The following is a 20,960-nucleotide window of genomic DNA, read 5'->3' as shown; positions in this document are numbered from 1 at the left end:
TGTCTACCTATGCTACAATCACTGCCTAAGTAGCAAAACTAACACCCTCAGTATAGCAAGATTTAGACACGCTCCTGTTGCTTTGAGGGAAAAATATAAAAATAGAAAGAGGGGGAAATAAAATAATCATTACTGGTTCTGTCAGCACATAATTAAGAAACAGTGCAGAGTACTCTAGGTCAAATCAAATGCTTTGCAGTATAGTCCAAGCCATTCAAAAGTCTCCAGCTGTGATCTAAAGGTAGCAATGGGTGTGAAACAGTAAGACACAGAACACCTCTTACCCCAAAAGTAGGCCTCCGCTTTCCAAACTGGGAACTCACTACTTTCCACTCCTGCCAGAGCGCTGTCTGCCTGCTTAGCTAAACAGTCTTTGGCGTCATAAGAAGTTGCATTTAACATTTATCTACTGGTTGTAACAGGTAGCTTCTTTCACTTACTAAGACCTTGGGCACGGAACCGAAGCTGGTGAACACTGAAGCACTCAAGCACCCCTGCAACTCCTCATACCGAATTCAGCAGCAGAAAACCTGTGTGAAACTGAACGCTGCACAATCCTTCTGGTACCTTCTCTCTTAACCCTGAGATATCTTTCCTCTAAAAGCATCCAGCTTTTCAGGTAAACTAGATATGTCTCGTATGTATGGCATTTTTATATTCTCTTCATTCAACAGCATCCTTGCGACTCCACATCGTGTTTTTTCTTTCTAGTCGGGTAAGACCCTCTCAAGATAGCTACGCAGGAGCACTGCTGACTGCGAAGCGAGATGCAAAACTGCAGGTCACGCAGCGCGCCGAGCCTGGCCCGGAGCGGCGAGAAGAGCGGGAAGCCCAGACAAGCCCTACTCCTCACGGGGCAGCCGCTACACACAGCGCCCGTGGTTACAAACACCGCGTCTGGCAACCACTACAGCCCCCGCCGAGTTGCTCCTCACCCATCCGAGCGCGGCACCGGTTCAGCGCCCGAGAACCAACCTCCCGCGGCAGCAGAGGCGAGCGGGCCGCCAGCCGCAGCCCCGGCGGGGGGCCGGAGCCCACCTGCGCCGCGCACCGCCGCGGGGGAGCCGGCCGGGCGGCCCCGCGGCTCGGGGGCTGCAAGCGGCCACGCTGAGGAGCGGGGGACGGGCCGCAGGGTCCCGGCCCCCGGAGGCGGCCGCACGGCTCAGCCCGTCAGGCGCGGGCCCGCCGCAGCCCTGCCCGCCGGCGCCCTCCCGCCCCCCTCCGGAGGCTGCCGGCTCCCGTTACGTAACGGCCGGAGCACCGGTCCCGAGCCGGGAGGGGCGGCGGGGCGCTGCCACGTATCGCCCCCACCCCCGCCGCGGCCGCCGCCGCCTCCGGACCCCGCCGCCCCCCTCGCGCCGCGCCGTCCCCCCGAGCCAGCCCCCACCGACCCACCGCGACCCGCACCGGTGAGAAGCGGGGGGAGGGGCGCGGCCGGGCCTCACCTGAGCGAAGGTGGGGGGCGGGGGTGGGCGGCGGCGGCTGACGGGGCGCGCGGAGCCGGAGGGGACGACAACGACGGCGGCACCAGACAGCGCGCGCTGCGCCCTGGCTCACCCGACCGCGCGCGCCGGCCCCGCGGCGGGTTTTATGGGCCCCCAGGCCCCGCCCACCCCGTCTGGCGCCGGCAGGGGCGGGGCGCGCGCCGCGCTACGTGAGCCCGGTCACACGGCGGCCGCCCCACCGCGCACGCGCCGCCGCCCGCCGCTCCACGTGGGCGCGCGGCCCCGGCGTCCCCCTGCCGCGCGGGCGGCCGGTGCTCGGTCACACCGGCGGGGCGCGGGGCCTGCGCGGGACAGCGCACCCGTGGGACGCGCGGGGTCCCCGCAGCGGCCTGCGGCAGCCCTGCCCGGGCGGGCGACAGCGTGCTGCCCGGGCGCCGCCTCGGGGGCGCGGCGGGATCTGCCCGCTCCTCTCCCCTGCCTGCCACCGAACGCTCCTTCTGAGCCCGTTTATCTCTGGCGGGTGCTTTAATTTCCATCGATAACTTCGATTCCGCGCCAGCCTCGCACCTCCCGCTCCCCAGCTGGTGCCACTGCTGCATCCCACAGCACCCCTGCTGCTCCGCCAGCCCTCCCCGCTGGCAGCCGGTGCTCCCGCCAGCCCGCTGCAAAGGCCAGGTGAAGGTGCTTCCAGATGGACACGGTCTCTTCCCCAGGTGCGGCCGCCCCTCCTTCCAGGGCTTCCATCTAAACCAGGCTGATAGCAAACGCATCTGGCAGGGCAGTACCGAAAGCTGTATCACCTGTATCACAAAGCACATCACCCCTCACCCCACCCTGGCACGCAAGAGCTCTCCGTTGTTGCAGCAAAACATTAAGCTGCTCGGATGCATCTTGCCATGACAGATCTATGCTGACTGTTCTTTGTTTTCAGGAGTTCATAAATAAACTATAGTTTATTTCTTCCTTGTAGTTGCAGCGATAAAGTTAGAACCGGGGACCTTCCTAAGGAATTTTTTGCCTTTTAGACGTGGGTTTCAAATAAAGAATCATCCCCTTACCAGCCTAGCCAACCTGTGGTCTTCCTTCTTTGCAGACAGACAGTTCTGGCCACCCGGAGCTAGACAGCTTTCACAACAGCAATTACAGCGTGCTGGCAAAGCTGTAACAGGGGTCAAAATCCCCTTCTAACACACATTCTTTAGCATGGTTACTTTCAACTGGCTTAAAACTACTGTATCCAGAGGAGGTACCTGGAGGCTGCAGCATGATCCAAACCCAGGATTTCTTCCATATACCTAAACCGTTCCCTCAGCTTCAACTCCCACAGCAATGCCTTTTGAAGAGCAAACATCTCAATATCAGGTGTTATGCCCCATTTGGGGGAAGACTATGAGATATGTTGGATCTCATGTGAGAAACAAACATCATCATTAAGTGAATTTAGTCATTTCTCGTACAGATGTGGACACAGATGTGTCCACACAGCCGACTACAGCACCAGTACTGCGAGTGCTGCTGTGCCAGAGCAGGAAGGAGGCCAGATTTAGTGGAACTATCCGTCAAAAAATAAGCCTTCCTTTCCTCTCATTTTGGTTGTCTTCCAACAGAAATACAACTCCTACAACTAGCAGGAAACACTGGAATGATATCCAAGCTTCTAGCTGAGGCATCTAGTTAAAGCCCTATTATCCAAAGAGTCTGTAATATCTAGCCAGAGATTTAACAGCAGCTTCTAGAGATTTGGCAAAACCTCACACACTGTAGAGGCACTCATTTTTTCTAGCAAGATTCACTGCTTTCTCATCATCTTTTTCAATATCCAGATATTTCTGGGAAGTAAAGCAGACAGTGAAGAACAAGTTTGTCAGCATGTTTAGTAGCAGGCTTGCTTGTATTGACCAGCATGGGCATGAAGGCAAAGAAATTTCTGCTAAAAGGAGCCCAGGATTTTGGCATCCACCAGTCAAATCAAGAGTTGTTCAACAATCGTGGCATCATCTTGCTCCATGAATCTGTTTCTGCCCCTTACCGGGGCATTTCTGCCAGTTAGGTAGGGAGCATTTAACTCATTTTCTCCCACCTTCCTCAATTCTGGCATAGTTGCTGATGTTCCCGTTGCATTAGAAGATTGTTTCTAAATTGCTCTGTGCTGGACTTGTGCATTATCACCTGCTGTCAAATGCTGATGGGGCTGGGCAGCTTCAAGCAGGCCTTAGCAGAGCAATTCATGTCGGCACCTTGTTAAGAAGCACTTACTTTCTCTAAGAACAGGTGCAATAGGAACGTGTGTTGAGAGTGAACTGGAGCAGAACAAGTGGCTTTCAGACTTTCTTTACGATTTGCAGAGCACATAGCAGAAACTCCTTTGTAACAAGCACAAGCCTGACCACATGCTTCTTTTTCTGAGCAATCCTGTCGAAGCACTGTATAGGCCTGAGCAGAGGGATGCCAAGAGAAGGGTCCATCTAAAATGAGAATGAAGCACAAGAGACCTCATAAGAACACAACTGTAATGGCTCACACCAAAGCTCCATTTAGCCCATGCTACCGAGAGCACTGTCCCAGCCTCCAAACTTTTAACTTAGGGATTTTCTCAGGCTGACGTGGTCTATTTGGTAACCCTCAGTGGAGTTCGCTCTTAAGTATTTCTCCTCTTTTGAGCTAGAGCTGTTTTGTACCCACAACATCCTTCAGCTAGCAGTTGTGCCATCTCTTTAGCCAGGGCATGGAAAGCCACCCACCTTTGTTCACTGGGAACATAGCTCCAACTAGTTAGATTTCATTAACCAGGTTCCTGCACAGGATGAGACAGCAAACAGTTACTGCGTATCTCTTACACAGGCTGAAGCATCAGATCCTACCTCATCCTTGCAGTGGCCGTACTCCAAATCTTTGATCCCAGTTGTTGTCCTCTTTGAACCTTTTCCAGGTCTTCCGTATCCTTTTGGAGATGACAGGCTGTGACCTACATACAGTGTTTTAAGATACAGGTGAGTCATCTTTATATCACACCAAGTTAGCTCACAGTACTGCTTAGCTTTTTAAAGTGTACTAACTTAGGTTTACCCTTTGTGAAGAGATGAAGCCTCATCTAGTTTCACGTGTTCAGCAAACGGTACTAGCCTGCTCCCAAAATGAAGTCATTACCAGCAGTCAAGGAGCTGGATCCTATAATCAGTTATTTTGTACAGTGCAACAAATCAGTGCCAGAGTCTGAGGATCTTGCCCATCCAAGAGCAGCAGGGAGGGGAAAAAAGACAAAAAACCACACGTTACCCCTGTAAGCTGAAACGAGCAAATCCTACTGAAATCTCATTCAGATGTTAAAGGGTCTCCTCCATGCCTGTGCAAGTGTTAGGAGCATAGAATGTAATCAGCAGTATCAAATTAGACAGTTTTCTTTCTTTCAAAATCCCCACCCTCAACATGAGAAATTGTAGGAGCCTATCATACAGATAATATACATAAGTCTAACCTTAGAGAAAAGCCAGATTGGGTTAGTTTGCATCTAAAATTTAATGACAGAGAGAAAGACTACTCATTAACCTTCTCTTTAAAGAAGTGGTTTATCATTCCTTGGGCTTTTCCTAAAAAAAGATGTATTTTTTTACCAAGAGGTTTCTTGTGGCTTAACCATAAGTTTTCAGCGTGGGTTTGCTAGCTTTATGTATTTAAAGCAATTAACAGTTGTTTTGCAAGGGCCAGCTGTTAGCAATTCTAATGCTTGTTTCTGCTTATTGGGGGCAGCTGGAAAGACACAGAACAGAATAGCAAGAAGAAGCCAGACTACGACTATAACCATTATTAGCCTAGATTACATTTTCCAGCCACTTCTTCGGCTTGAAAAATCTTTTGCCAACTGCCAATACCAATACAAGTATTTTACAAACCCAAATTAAAGCAAAAAATGTCTTAGCAACACAGGACCAAAGATTTGCCTATTTTGCCATCTCTTCCATGTAAGAGATTACAAGTATTTGTCCCCGCTACTTGCGTCCTCCTCGCCTGCTCTTCTTGCATGAGGAGAGTCCCAGGGATGCACTTCCTCTGTTGGCCTGTCAAAGCTCAAATTAGCAAGCAACAGGAAACTGTCAGCAGCTGTTCCCCTGCTTATGTGCTGCAGAAATATTTAATAGGGTAATGCGCAATCACACGGAGGTGTACAGGCCCTTGGAGAAGGCACAAGGAACCTCTCACAGACTGCGTGACTTCCCACCGGTCAGATCAGTCACGGAAGTGACTCTAATATCATTTTCTCTTTGCTGACTCTAATATAATTTATTGTATTATTTATATATGTATTAATTATTAGATAAATAACATAATATAATTGTCCATCTTTGCACAGCATGGGGGCCAGGTATACAGGATTGGACTAATCCATGACTTATTTTCAGCTGCATATAGCTACCGCACTGAACTGCCTTCAAAGGAGTCTTTACAAGGCAGCAGAGTACTCTGGCTTTTAACCCTTCGTGTGGGTAGGGGTGCATTTACCAAGTGACTGATTGCTTTGTGCTGAAGAAGGTTGAGAGCCTGCCCCAAGATTTGAGGTCCAAAGTATCTCACCCAACTCCTTCCCTCTAAAACCAGCTCCTCTTGCAAGATCCATTTCTGGGAGCAGTCAGGGTCAATAAATCTGTTAGTTTGTTTTAACATCAGGGTGGATACTTCCCTTAGAGATTATATTTCAATCCTTTATCTTATTAAGGGAAGATGTGTTTTATCCATTAATCCAATTAGCCTAGTAGATTAATAAGATTGGGCTTGCTCTGTTTCAGGAAGCACACAAATAGCAGTCAGGCGTAATTAAACCTAAACTTGTAAGTAACGCTGCTAACAAGAGCACCGTTTCCCTGCGTATTCTATTTATTATTTTTACAAGCTGTGCTCTCAAATTACATGACGTGCATTCTCGATTAGAATGTCTCAATTCATGACCAAAAAGCAAAAGGCTGCCCTGAAAACGTTTACTTTCGTATGTTTATAAAATTCTCTTTGTGCTAAATATAGGAAGGTAGGTTCCAGCCCAGACTAACGTTTTCAGTACTTGAGAGGAATCTGTTTGTTCAGTTATAAAAGCATGAAAATAATCTGCCATTATTCTGACATCTGCCTTGGCAAAGCATGCTTTCTGATCAGAGCTATTCACTTGCAATTTCAACTGCGGGTTTGGGTGCTTGAACACTAAAGAGCTTTGTCCTTTAGATATATACAGCTCTTGGCATATTTTCCTGTTTGGGGACATATGGTCCTTAACTTGAAGCAATGCTCTTATGTTGCTGATACAAAAAACAGAGAAGCCTTGAAGAAAAAAAAAGGAAAACGAAAATACGAGAAAGAAAGTAACAGGAACAAACTCCTCTGCTAGGAACAGCTCAAATGACTGCAGTAGGATTGTTCCTGTGATAACTTCTGTACGGCTAAATGCGGCATGTGGATTTCTGATAGAAGGAAGCAGGGGTGGGGGGAGGAAAGGGAGCGTTTACTCTCAGGCAGCTTCACTGACTCCAGAAGTTAATGGAAATCCGGAGCAGCTAGTCGGCCATCAGCCTTGCCAAGGGCTTGCGAGCAGCCTGTGCAGAACTACATTTCCCAGCGCTCCCAGTGGGGGACAGTGACTCAGACCCAATAAGAGCTTCTGCTGTTTGTTTGCTTGTCGGAGCAGGGCTTCTGCCTGCCTGCCTGAGGTCACCGTGAGGCTGATGGCTGATCCCTGCTGCGGCAGGCAGCCCCCCTTCCGCACAGAGCACAGTAAGTGGGGAAAACGTGTGGGGGCGACAGCCCTAGACCCACCTGCTGCCAGCCCTACGGCACAGCTGAGATCCGCAGGCGAGGCGGCGGAGCTCGGGCCGGCCTCCTTGGATCAAGTTTTCACTGCCTCCCTCTCTGCGTTTGCAATGATCCTCTAACGGGAATCTGGCGCGGTGGTGCCTAGGAAGGAAGGGGTTATACAGCCGCACGCGTTGCATTTCAGTGTTCCAGCTACAAGCCATTCCTCTTGCCCCCGTGCCCGAGACACGCGTGCAGCGCTCCTCCGTGCAGGGCTGGGTTTTCACACGCCAGGCTGTACGAGACGTGGGGGTGGAGAAGTGACGGGCATGTCGCACCACAAAACCGTTTCAGACACGATTTCTGTGACAGTTGCCGCCCTCGCACGTGTCTGCCGAGCCTGTCGGCAGCGTGCCGAGCTCCTGCTGCGGCTGAAGCGCCAAGCTGGGATGCCAATGCTCTCCAAGCAGCTTCCCCAGCAGGCTCGGCTCCCCTTTCTCCCCAGGGATCATCCCGGTGAAAACCACCCTCAGCTGAGACAGTGGGAAAGAGGGATTCGGGGCAGAGATGTCAGAAGCCGCAGAGCAAAGCCTCCATGCTGCTGGCTGTAGGAGCTGTCTCCACGCACTGACAGGAGCCCCTGCTCAGGCACCACTGGGGCTCGGGAGCCATCACGGACCTTCACCAAAAGGGCGGGCTCTCAGACTCTTCTTTGGCACTGCTTACGTGTCTGTAAATCTAAGCAAACGTAACTTCCTCCTTAAAGGACTTTGAGTTCTGTGGTTGAAAAGTGAAATATTCAAAGTACTAGTTAAGGATTATGAATTGTAGTTAATTTTTGTTTCAGCTGAATGTTAGAGACGGTAGCGTTTCTGGCTGCTTTGACATCCTGAAGCCAAGTTCAAACTGCAGTCTGTGACTGCCTGAGCTGAAAATGTGGTAGGATGCTTTGGCACAAAAACTATTCATAGCTGGAGGTGATCCAATTCAGCTGCAACTGCTGTCTCTCATCTAACTCGGGGAATTCTCTTCCGCAGCTGATATTTTGTCTTTCATTCTCTTCTGGCATCAGTGCCTTTCCCACAGATCTACTGTGTGCTGCAATAGGATGTTCAGTTGGATCAAGGCCATTACAACTGTGCAGGGAACAAACAAAAAAGCAGCAACCTTCACTGCTCTTTTCCCCAGGGATACAGAAATTTGGGACAGGAGCATTTAATCTAGCCATAGGCATTTCTGTAAGACCTGTGCACGCTCACAGATGGAAACAAACTGACGTATCTCTAAATAGACTTAGAAATTGCCTGAAACTGGGTTTGATGTGTGACTGGAGGCTAAGACTAAAACAGCAACTTCAGAAAGCAAATGCCTGCATTCTGCAGGCTCTGCAAGTGGGAGATCACTGGTAGCAGTGGGTTACTGCACCTTTTAAATCAAACTTAACTTCTTAGGGCCGCTGCATTATATTCTGTGCTTCTCTTTTTAGGCAGAGAGAGCTTTCCGTAGCTGTTGGTTATGGCTGCGATTCATCAAGCAGTGTCTAGAAGAGCTTCTTTTCTGGTCTGCAGGTTACATTCTACCTATGTTAGAAAAATGAGGTAAGTTCTCATCTGATCCTTGTGTGCAGTGACAATACCAGAGTTTGGTGCTTTTGTGTCCACTGTCACAAGTAGCCCTACCAAAATCTAACCCAGGGGTTAATCTGTTAACAGTTCAGCAATAACACATAATTCTGCGTGAGCTCTGTAAATTGTAAGTCAAAATCTCCACTCCCCTCACTACTGGTAAGAACTGGTTTTCTCAGGCTGAAACTCTGTTAATGAATGCTTATGGTTGCTGTCCTGGCTAAAGATCTCTTAATATACAAGGCAGACTTGAAGTGATGGTGCTCACCTTGTTTAAAATAATACGTCAAACAGTCTGAAAGAAGCACATCCTGACACCCTTTTTCCAGTGATCGCTTTTCCTAACTCAGGCCCTGGCCAGCTGGCCCCTAAGGCTTCAGCTTGGTCTTTACCCCTGATGTCAGTGTGACAGAACGTACCCTGCAGTAACGCATGTAAGCATGATGGGAAGCGTATTCAACATCTGAAGTTCAGTAGCCTTGCCAAACAGGACTTGGACCCATCCAGACTGGGGGAATAAAAGGGAAGATCCAAGTTTTCCCGCATATAAATGATCATGTCTATAAAGCAGACCTCTCGGATTAAGAGACTGGGTTACTGATCTTCTCAGATGTCCAAGACTTGAGGCTACTTGTGTAGTAGTAAGAAATGCAATATTTTCTGCCATACGGCACCTTCACTAGAGGCTACAGCCCACCAAAGAATAGACTCAGCTGTCAAAAACTCTAGAAGCATGTGGAATACACAAAATCTGTACTGTCCATTCAGTCCCCCTGCTCTGCACAAAATAAATGTGTCCGAATAAGCGTAACACAGGTAATCTCAACAAATCTTGATTTTATCTTCCCAATTATTTTCTCACTTCAGATACTTAAATGAGCTAAAGGAAGATGATAGCCTTTGTAGACAAGCCCAGACCTCGGGAACTTTCTGCCTCTTTCACAATCTCTCCCCCTTCCTGCAGAAAGTTGGGAAGAAGTACTTGGTACCACAGATCAGTGCAGCAGGTAAGCAGGTGTCCAGAAGGAAACACCTCCTGCATCACACAGATGAAATGATACAGAGTCATCTGCAATAAGCAGCCCCTTACATGGGGGCTGAAAAATCTATCAAGCTGTGCAGGAACATTCTGCTATATGTAGCACTCCATTTGTTAACAACCAAAAACTATTTAGAGTAAGAACCTTGACATGCCAATACAAGCTCATGCTCTTCATACACATATGGTATCAACGTATATCTGATCTGTTTTGAGATGATCAGGTTTAAACATTTGGGACCATGCCTTTTGAAGAGAAAGGGCTGGCAGGAAAACAAGCAAGGACTAACTGACAAAGGTTATTTGGCGTAACGCAGGAAAAGTTTTCTTTGAGAGAAAGGTATTGTCTGGTGTAGGACAGAAACAGAATGGACAGCTGCTTCCCAGCTGCTTTCCAAGCATTACATTTGCATCTTGAGCAAAAGTCAAAACTTCCAACAGCTTGCAGGAAAGCCAGACTTTTGGTCTCCATCCAGGTGGGACCACTTATCCACTTGTCTGGTCCCCTCTCTCACCTAACACCCTGCCCTGAGCCAAAATTGTGTGTGCCTTGAAGATCCAGAGAGACCATCACAGCTACATGGATTTGCTTTCACCTCAGCTTTTTCTTCCCCTTTCTCCTGCTGTTTAGAGATGAAAAGGATCCTGGAGATATTCAAAGAGACGGAACAGTGGATAGAGAAGTCGGTGCTGATCGGTTGTTCAGACGAGCACATACCACACTTTGCCTTGGAATTAGGTTTGGATGACCCCTCTCCCATCTGTGTCAGCATCATGTTTGATGCACTGAGATGAAGATGCTGCCTAGGCAGCATCCCTGGCCCTTGCCGGGTGAACACTTGCTACCAAAAAGGACTCGGCTGAGTCTCCGTAGGAGCTGTTGTGAGCATGGTGGGTCAGAGGCACAGAACTGCACTGCTGTTCCTGTGCATGTGTTAGTAAAGGTGGGCTGTTGGCAAGTCACTTAATATTTGGGAATACTAGCACTGATGTGGTATCACTTCCCCGGGAACTTCCAGAAATTGTATACCGGAACAATGGAGGGCTTAAAGTTGGGATCACAACTGCAATATATGAGATCAAAGCTTTTTTTGTTTTTTTTTTGTTTTGTTTTTTTTTTAAACAGGAGCCTTAGAGAAATCGGTCATTGAGTCTGAACTTAAGGGATCATTTACTGACTTACGAAAGGCTCTCTTCGTGGTGGATGAGAAGGACTCTCCTTTGCTGGCTTCGGTACTGCATAGGATTTTTCTGCTTTAAGGAGCTGCAATTTTAAACAGCAACCCTTCTCCTTGTCTCCCGTATTGTTTTATCGTTTAATGCGTACTGTGGAAGTACCTGCTGTACACTTTCAGTGACGTAGGTACAAACACACTACAAATTAACAGCAGTTTACCAAAATCTGCAATCCCAAAAGCAAGCTACAACAGAAAAAGAAACAGAAAAGTGGCTTAAAAATGACCACCGTGATTAGCCGTTTAGCGTCAACCTGCTGTATGTCCAGTGTGAAACATACTGATCTTATCAGTAGCCACAGCAATCCCAGTTTGTTCTCAGCTTAACAATTATCAGGCACTTGTTTTCTGTATTCTTCTAGGCAAACTGAATTTCATGAACGAACTTACAGATCTTCTCCCAGACCTGCTTTTTTAAAAACTACTCACTTGTAAGCTGTTATTCTGCCAATGCCCTAACACTTAGAAGCCCTAAGAAAAGACCTGTGTGTGAAAATCTGCTCCCCTGACTCATACATAGAAATAGCTTTTGTTTCTTTTCCTGTTCTGTAATGTTTTGGTGCTTGGGCTATTTTTCAAGAAGGTGTTCAGGGCTGAAGACTCCTTAGAAAAGTTCAGTTTCCATTACTCCTCCCATGATATCCCAACAAAGAACAACTCTTCCCCACCTCCCCCAAACATGCTGCAATTTGGATGCTAAAGCAAGAAGCATGAAACATCAACTGCAGAATGTGCCGTTTTTCAAAGCAGTGCCCATAGTTCATTTACCTTTCTGAGGCTTCCGAACATAGTCAGAGTTTGTCCACGTGACTGCAAGCTGGGGAGAAGACAGCAAAGTATTATTCAGGGAGACTGCTCTGAATCATCTCTTTGCCCCAGCTGTAAGTAGGGTTTGTGTTTGTCCCTTGCCGTTTGCAGGCCCAGGCCCTTCTCCGGTGGCACGCTTCCCACCAGTACTGCAGCAAAAGCGGGCAGCCCACTCAGAAAAACGTAGCTGGCAGCAAGCGTGTCTGCCATGCCAGCGGAGTAATTTACTATCCACAGGTGAGCACCCGGGCAGCAAAGGTAAGCAACACAGGGTCCCTGCGGCAACAAGCCAATGCTGCTGGGTCACGTGGAGGGGAACCTGTAGCAGGCAGCAGCAGTGCTTTGCATGTAGCTGGGTAATTTTTCTTTAGTGTTCATCCAGTGACCTTCCACTGGCTGGGAAAAGCAACAATTTGCATTCACTTGTTTGGTCTGAATTTCTTGCTTTGCTTTTTGATGCATTTGCTAGATGTCTCCCGTGGTTGTGACCCTGGTGTCTGATGGGAGCCGGTGCCTCCTTGCACGCCAGCCCTCGTTTCCCCAGGGGATGTACAGTGCTTTGTCAGGCTTCTGTGACATGGGTAAGGTGGGCTCTCATTTAGCGCAGTGGCCTCAGACATGCAGGGTGGGGGGAGGGGCAGAACGGAGGGACATCAACCAAATGCCTGTTCACAGAGAAGGATGGACACAGGTGATACCAGGGAAAAACATAATGGATCTAAATAGATCGGTGTTCCTATTCAGAGTTGAAAATAGCTGTATTTATCTGAAGTGAATGGGAATTATGGGTGTGTAGCAGTTGCTCTAGTCCCTGATGGTAAGTACAAGTGTGAGGCTCCCCAGGTTAGAAGCCTGGATAGCTTTTTAGCCTGTCTAGAAGAAAAACTACAGGCCTCTTGTTACAGGAGGGAGAATGGCTTAAAAAGGGAAATGATGAAGAGAGGCAGCACTGTTCTGTCCACCAGCTGTGTATAGACAAAGCCAACAATGTCTCTGATGCCTCTGTTTAACAGAGGTAAGCACTGTTGATGAATTTCGTTGAGCATCTTGTTGACAGGTGTTTCCAGGTCAGCACAGTCCGACCTCCTGTGTGTGCAGTCAGGGCTGGAACGCCTCAGAAATGAGTGTCCCTACATTTTCTTTGCCACGGTTTGCTGCCCTGAGGCCAGGCCGTCCTCACCTAACTCTGGTTGCCTCTAGGTGAAAACGTGGAGGAGACTGTCCGTCGAGAGGTGGCAGAAGAGGTGGGCCTGGAGGTGGAGTCACTCCAATACTCAGCTTCTCAGCATTGGCCCTTTCCCAGCAGCTGCTTAATGATAGCTTGTCACGCATTGGTGAGACCACAGCAGGCTGAGGTGAGCAGACTCGGGTTCCCCTGAGATATTTCACTGCCTGCCTTACGTAGCAAAACCTCTTTCAGTCCACAGACTTAAATTTGGAGACAACAGATCCTCTCTAAGTGCAGCTTGCCATTGGCTTTCTCTACAAGCGAGGAACAAACTTCAAAATAATCTGTTGCAAAGTACCAGATTTTGCACAGGTTACTATATACAAGCCCAGAACACAACGCCCCTGTGTTTTTTCCTCTGACTTTTTCAGAGGAGGTACTCTCTAGTATTAATATCATATTTGACACAGAACATGCAGATTCTGCCATGTTAATTACTATGCTCAGTCACTGCTACTTTGCAGGCCAATGCCACGATGGAACAGGGCTACCTGATTTGTGGCTTCCTTAAGGAAAGCAAGACGACAAAGCACAGGTGGATAGTAATGGCCTCTGCTGTACTGGCATCAGCACTGCTTTCAGGCATGGATAAAGCACTCTGGGTATTCTAGCATAGGATCTTTGTGGGTGCGAGTACAAGAAAGGTACCACTGCCCACATTTACATCTGATTTAAGGAACTGATACTCCCTGAATTCTTTCCAGATCAGTATGAACAGCCTGGAACTAGAGGAAGCCCGTTGGTTTGGCCTGGAAGAAATCGTGGAGTGTCTCAAGAGAGCGCCCGGATCTTCAAAGCAAGACAACGGTAGCTTTTTACCCTGGTTCCCTCCCAAACAGGCCATTGCTCACCAGCTGATTTGTGAGTGGGTTAAGCAGCAGACTTCCCAGCCAGCTTAGGCATGACGTTGAGCCTGCGATTCTACCAGAACTACAAGAGCTTGATACAAAAGCTCCCGAAGTTACTGAACGCAAAGTCTGTGTAACAGCGAGGACAGCACCAGACTGATGGCAGTCTTACACTCAGACACATAGATTTACATAGCCATTTCTAAACTGATCATCCTCAGACGATTCCATGTATGGTGGAACACCTTTAAGATCCCAAGACTTGCAGTAAATGTACAGTAAAATTCTTGGTTCCAAAGCTCAAACGTACTGTGACCAGCTGCTGCTGTTGCCCAGGAAGCAACAGAACCATGAACCACTGGCATTTATATCCCATTTTCCTCCATTTTATCCAGCTTGGGTAGGTATCAAACACTTTTTCCAGAAAAAAAAAAAAAGGGGGACAGTGGCACCTTACAGCATTCATGTCTATATGGATCTAGAAGAACTATCAAAAAACCAGAAGAAAAGCCACTGCCTGTATGCTTGCCCCTTCTTCTGTTTCCCTTCCCATTCAATCTTCCAGTTTCATATAAAACATACTATTTCTTCTGCAAATGTTAAATGGGTTTTTACTTTATGGATATATCAAGTATCTCTAGAGGCATTCTTCCCACCAGTAAGCAGTGTTACTTCCAAGGAAGAGAGAACAGAGCTATCTGGTGGTAGAGAGTGGAAGAACAAAACCTACATATAAGCATATTAGAAGAACACACATAATGCAAAGGTGAGAGGAACTGCTGCAAGAAAGCTCCGTACTTCCAACGAGAAAAAAACTGAAAGGCACAATGCCCCTTACGCTGTGCAGAAGTTTGTGGCTTGCCTAGACAGCTGGTCTCATTTTACTGATAAAATAACACCACTTCTCTGGAGGGAGAGAGACAAAGAGACAGGCTGGGCAAGGAAAGCTTAGTGAAAGAGACAGATTGAAGTATGTTTGATCTGCTGCTAATGCAGGCCAACAGTCCTTTCTGCCTGTTTGATAAGAGTTCAAATGCCAAGATTGCAAAGCCATCAGTACAGAAACCTGAAGGGGGAACGGGAATGTACCACTGACCGCCACCATGAGGATTCATTGCAGGTGAAAGACCTTTTGAGCAATGGTAAAAATACTGTGTCATGACACCTGAGCAGTAAGTAAAAAAGGTGACTTTCTCACACTATTGAGACATGTTTTGTTTCCCCAGGTTAATTTTACTTTAGGAGGTTGGGAGGGGATTCTTTCAGGCCATGGTGGCATGTACAAACACCTATCCCACCCTAAATTTCAGTCAATAAACCCTGTATGTTTCATATTTATGAACTCCATCTGTCAGTCATCCTAGTAAGAATGTACCCTGGTACAGCCAAGGGCATTGCTTCCTCCGCTCCAGCCCAGCCAGACACACCACAGGAGCCCACACACCACTCAGCTGCAACACTCCTGCATCCAGTTTCCTTTGAAACATGTCTCACTCTCTTCATAGTAGTTCCTCCTGCTTTCTCTCTCACCACACCATTTTACTTCCCCAGCATTTATCACGTCTTCTCTCATCTCTGGAATCTGTCATTTTCATTTTCAGCCTCGCTCCTTTCTTCCCCTTCTCTGCAGTAAAAGATTCAGGGAATCTACCCACCACTTCTCATCCTCCTCCTTCCTTCCCAGCTCACCCTGACGTAGTTCATTTATGTGCCCCAAGCTTACTTCCAGCGTACAACATCCAGCTCCGTGTACCTAGTACTTTTTAATACCCACACATGATCTGTTCTCCCAGTGGCAGAAAAAGGACTAAGAAGTAAAAGCAGCAAAAAGTACCTGTGAGCGAAAGGAGGAATGGCTGTGTGTCTTCTGCAGCAATCTGAGCTTTCTGTGTTTCGGTTTTGTGCTTTTACGGTACGTATCTGCAGTGTGTGTCTTTGTCAAGCCAGCTGCAGTGCGATCAGATTCAACATCACAGAAAATTCACCTGTGTTTGGGGAACACTGTGTTACTCTGCTTATCAAATTATGGTTTTTAACATCAACGTGCAGGCTATTGTTGAGCTCTCACTGAAGGAGAGCAAGTACTAACTGAGACCAGGTCCTTCTGAACTGTCCCTTCTACACCACTGATACAGACCGGTCTTGGTACCCTGTCCCTTTGGGGTGGGGGACAGAAGTGGCCACCACAGAGGAAGGCAGGTTGGTCACAGGAGGTGCGAAAGTTACTGCTGCCCCCTTGCTGGATGCTGGTGGGCCATACACTGCCCAGGCTGAAGCTGCTAGATGCCCACAGAATTCAGGGCAACTCTAAAAGATCTGCAGCCTGTCTAATACTCAGTCTATACCAGGCTTTATCAGATTTCATCAGTTACTGCCTGTTTTCTACAAGAAGTATGTTAGAGGAAAAGCAAAGCTATTTTCTCATTTGTTTGCTTCTGTGATTCACCTTTTAAAACACAGTTTTAGATGTCTGCATATTCCTTGTAATTATCAGTAAGAAAAAAGCCTTCTCAATTTAATCCCTTTTTTTTTTTTTTGGTAGAGCAAGAACAACTACAAGGCAATATTCTCATCACACCTTTTGAAAAGCCTTAAATTTTAAACTGTTTTACAAAATTGTTAATCCATACCCTTTTGACTTAGGTATGAAACAATAGTGGTGGCCTCTGTTCCTGGTGTTAAACCAGGAATGACTACAGGCAATACACATGTATGAACAGAGCAGAAAAACAAGGCGAGAAAGACATAGTTCTCGCTTGCATTTGCCTCAGAAATCTGGCTGAAGCCTTAGTAATACTGCAGACAAGACAGAACATGCTCCCTAAGGGCAGGTGACCTGGAAAAAGAAACAGGCAACTCCTGACAGATGCTTCAACAAAACACAGAAGGCTTTCCATGTAAAAGATACAGGCAGGCAAAAGGGACAAAGCAACATACTTGTCTCAAGAACACACCCCTTAAATGAATCCTCTCTGGGGACACTTACTTGTATAAACCACCGAGACTGCACTGCTTTCAGAGACTGCAAGGGCTTGGGATTTACAGCAAGACCTAGCAGTGAAAAGCAGTCAGCCTGTGGCATTACAACCCAGTTGTTTACAGGTATGACCAGTCTACATACATGGGCAGCTATAATATAGTAACGTTCGCCTGATGAATTTGAAGTAGCTTTTGAGAAAGCAATGCAGGCAGGTTCAGAACAGCATTCCACCTACCTACCAAAAGCAGCAGGGGATAAAAGTTATGTTTACCTTCAACATGTACCAACAGAGGATTAAAGTAACTGAACCACATGACACAACTATCTCTGACTGAGGGAGCTCAGAAAAATCTCACCTGGAAATGGTGTGGATTGAGAATTCACTTACCCCATGCTCTCCCACCACCTTGGGTGCTCTGCGGCTGCATGGAAAGGTCACGTTTTCCTACCCAAAGGGGTACTCATCCATTGTGAATGGCAAAAAGTCTGACTTTAGCATTACAGGTCAAGGAGGAACCTCTTACATCAATAAATTACTTCACCTTAAAACACGCTCTGAGACACGGTGGACACATGCCAAATCTGATGTTTAGCCTGAAGACCATGAACACTTAACAGAACACCCTGACAACATGACTGTGTTAAATCAGGTTATCATTCTACAGGTAACCATGAGCAGCTCAACTCTGTCAGCTGCAAGAGACAGGTTGTCAGAACAACCTGTAATTACACAAATACAGTTCCTGTGCTTCAGTCTGAAGCACTGCTGAAATGAATTCAGCAGCCACAGCCTTCAGCTCCCATTTAAAACTCATTCACTTTTCAACTTCACAACAGATGGCAAGCAGCTGTGTAAGGGAAAAAAATACTGCCAAATTTGTGCAACAATGCATACACCTGGGAATGACAGAGCACCACCAAAACTACTGCTGTTTTAAAAAAAAAAAAAAGCTCAGGATGCCAATGCGGATATTGTGTGACCTGCACTTTCTTTAAGACCCATCAGTGGTATTTTGTAGGCAGTCAGGTGCACTCACTCAGTGACATCCAGATTCATCATTACATGGAGAAACTGAAGCTGGCATCAGCTGTCACAAACATGAGAAACACCACAGCAGCAGAAACACAAAGCTGCCCCAGCTCCCTCACAGGCAGAGCAGTATTGGCACAGAAACAGAAAATGCTGATACAACATCCCTCTCCACTGGTCCCTGTGCGCAACTATATGTAGCATCTTTTTATACACTGTTCTCCACAAAACCTCACATCTAAAGAAAATACAGATACAGAGAGAAACGGCAGAAGTTAGGAGGCAAGGCAAGGCAGAGATTTTTCAATAAGATTTGAAGTGATTGGGGGAAAAGAGTGATACACAGTAAGGTCATTCTAATAGCCAGAAATGCAAAGGCAGCCCTATCTCTATTCGTGGAAATGTTGTAAAGGCACTGAGAAGATTTACTAGTATATGAATAGTAGAACAATGAGGTTTGCCATAGGGGCAGAAACAAATTCACATGTTGCTTTTATTAATAACTCTAAGAATCTCAACAAGATCTTTTAAGGAATGGGAAGCTGAAAATTCATAAATGATAAGGTAGATAATGCAGTTAGGGTGCTAAATAAATGTGTGTTGGATTAAGGCCAGAGGAGCTATGCAGCTTTACCTATGAAACTCTGCTGATTTAACAACTACTGCAAAACCAAACAGACACCACACAAAATTCAGTAACTGCGATCTATCTGAACAACAAAAACCCGGAAAGTTTTTACCAGTGAAAGACAGTAAGTCTACAATTACAAGAGATACGCAGTAATGATTTGAGGAAATATGATATTAAATATGGCTCCTGTTACTATGCAGGATGGAGAATGCCTAGATTAAACTAGATCGTATCCCAACACTATATGGCCTTATAACTGCAGATAAGGTTAATAATGCTCACCAATTAAAAAAAAAAAAAGTCTAGTCTTAACTAATTTAGATTAATATCACTGCAGTCATTGGATATCATTACTACTTTTCCCCACCAAATTATAAAGTCTTTACTGGAAATATCTCACTTTGTGCCTCCTACCTGCAACAGTGGTCAAGTCGCCTACATGTCTTTTTCTGAATAAACTGAGCTTTACTTTCATGTTAGCATTGATCTTCACTTCCCATTCTTGTATGCTTGAAAAATTGTGAATATCCATCTCGGAGTGTTGACCCACTTAAGTACAGGTTGTACTCCAAACAGCAATCCACGCTTTACAGAGGAGTAACACACAATGGGACATTCTTCTGCTTCAGTTAATTAATTCTTCACTAGTTTTGCACCAGAAACCTTTAAATTGTTCATGACACCCTTTTCCATGACACCGTACTGCACAAGACAGTTTCCAGCTTGGAAACACAGCCAGCACATATTCCTATATCTGACTGTTGTTTCTATCTTATTTCAACAGGACAAGTCGTTACTCTAAGAATTCAAACACAAAATAAACTGAATCACAACATCAATCTCGGTTCTGTGCCCTGAAAGCACAGTTTTGCTGTTGAATTAATTATCTACTTTTGGCACCTGGAATTCATAATAGGATACCTTCTCTATCCTCAGGAAGCAGTAATCAGGTTCCTCAGCTGTTGGCTGAGGAACACACTTGATGCACACCAGCTAAGCTTCACACCCCTGACTTCATATTCTTGAGCAATTCATTTTTTTTCAATAACTCTGTATTCTGCTCTTTAAGCTGAGAACTCCAAATGCCCTCCATGGTAATACTTTCTTAGGGGAATAAACAAAGTTGGAAAAAGAAATAAATTTCCATCTTAGACCTGCCAGAACAGACGCTCTTGTGTTCCATTCCAAAGACACAGATTGCAAGAGGCAGGGCAGCTGTTGCTGCAGCTTTTGCAGCACCCCAGGGGATTCCTGGGGTGGTACAAAGGGCCTGCCCTGGCTCCTGCTGCTATTAAAAACAAAATCCAGTTTCTCATGAGTTGGGTAAGTAGCTGCAGCAGGAGCTGTGCAAACATTCATTATAAAAATGCTTTTCTGCCACTGCAACTAACACATGCCCTGGAGATAACCATCAGTCCTGTACTGCAGTGTTAGACAGGAAAGGCTGGAGGCAAGCACCACGCAGGGAAGGTGATCTTTCATGGTAGCAGGGCAAGCTGACATCCACTCACACAGCAAGGATGCTGAAACTGGTTTATTTGCAGGAGTCTGACATAAGCACAGGGATTAGTATCACTGACACCAAACTGCACTTGAACAGAGCTAGCTGTAGTTAAATACCATTCCTTGTGAGCAACACCTCCTCGCCACTGACCAGAAAGGAGTTAGACTCACAGTGGAAACATTGCTAGCCTCTGGGCTGCACACTTCTGCACATCCTTCATTAACACACCAGAAAAAAAAGGTCCTCTTCCTTAGGCTCCTCACTATTCCATAAAGCTTATTGGTGGAAGGAGTGGCAACAGCTAAACTGCCCAGGTGTTTAGAAAAGTTTTAACAAGTCAAAGGTCTCTGCTGTCCTCTGCGATTAGTTTTGATCTCCTCTCTCAAGATGAAAGAGCCATTGTTTGTTTTCTTGCTTGAAACATACCAGTAAACAACTATGCCATTCACAACTGGGACTTCAGGGGTCAAGCCACAAACAAGAAAACTACATTTCTGGAAAGGGTCAGAAGTTCTAGGATGAACAAGGGCTGTACAAAAGGCAGATGCTCAAGTGAGCAAAGTGAATAAATTATGTTGGAATGCAGTTCTAGTTAAACTAATTTAAAATATAATGGAAACTTTGATAGCAATCCGTTGAAAGGGAACCACACTACACTTGTCTTCCCTAATTAATTCCATCAGGCTTCCTTCACTAAAAATACTCTTTCAAAATTAAAAGCAGAAATGCCTCATATGTTACTTCAAAGCAGCAGAAGAGGCAGCATGGAAATGCTTATTCTTCGATGGGAAATTCTCTTGTGAGCAATTTCAATCT

At 46.6% G+C, this 20,960-nt stretch overlaps 2 protein-coding genes across 8 annotated transcripts in view; one reads left to right on the top strand and one right to left on the bottom strand.

Annotated features, from left to right (window-relative positions):
- Window positions 1–1,588, bottom strand: part of P4HA1 (prolyl 4-hydroxylase subunit alpha 1) — a 35,729-nt gene extending 34,141 nt beyond the window's left edge. For 3 of the 7 annotated variants that reach the window (XM_040606017.1, XM_040606014.1, XM_040606016.1), the window contains exon 1: window positions 1,446–1,586. The gene's annotated coding sequence lies outside the window, so the exon portion shown is untranslated. Of the gene's footprint in view, window positions 1–1,445 lie in introns of all 7 variants that reach the window. The other 4 variants (XM_040606012.1, XM_040606018.1, XM_040606013.1 and 1 more) reach the window with 3 other exon arrangements.
- A 5,329-nt stretch (window positions 1,589–6,917) lies between these two features.
- Window positions 6,918–15,198, top strand: NUDT13 (nudix hydrolase 13). The gene is made up of 9 exons (XM_040607592.1): window positions 6,918–7,199; window positions 8,704–8,815; window positions 9,710–9,849; window positions 10,513–10,620; window positions 11,008–11,114; window positions 12,035–12,160; window positions 12,393–12,504; window positions 13,124–13,278; window positions 13,856–15,198. Exons 2-9 carry the CDS (start codon window positions 8,733–8,735, stop codon window positions 14,048–14,050), a joined length of 1,026 nt encoding a protein of 341 aa, XP_040463526.1. The 5' UTR covers window positions 6,918–7,199; window positions 8,704–8,732; the 3' UTR covers window positions 14,051–15,198.
- The last annotated feature ends 5,762 nt before the right edge of the window (window positions 15,199–20,960 follow it).

The sequence above is a fragment of the Falco naumanni genome, chromosome 9 (genome assembly GCF_017639655.2).
Source record: "Falco naumanni isolate bFalNau1 chromosome 9, bFalNau1.pat, whole genome shotgun sequence".
Taxonomy (NCBI): domain Eukaryota; kingdom Metazoa; phylum Chordata; class Aves; order Falconiformes; family Falconidae; genus Falco; species Falco naumanni.
Note: the sequence above shows the minus strand (reverse complement) of the source record. Positions and strands in the feature narration are given on the sequence as shown.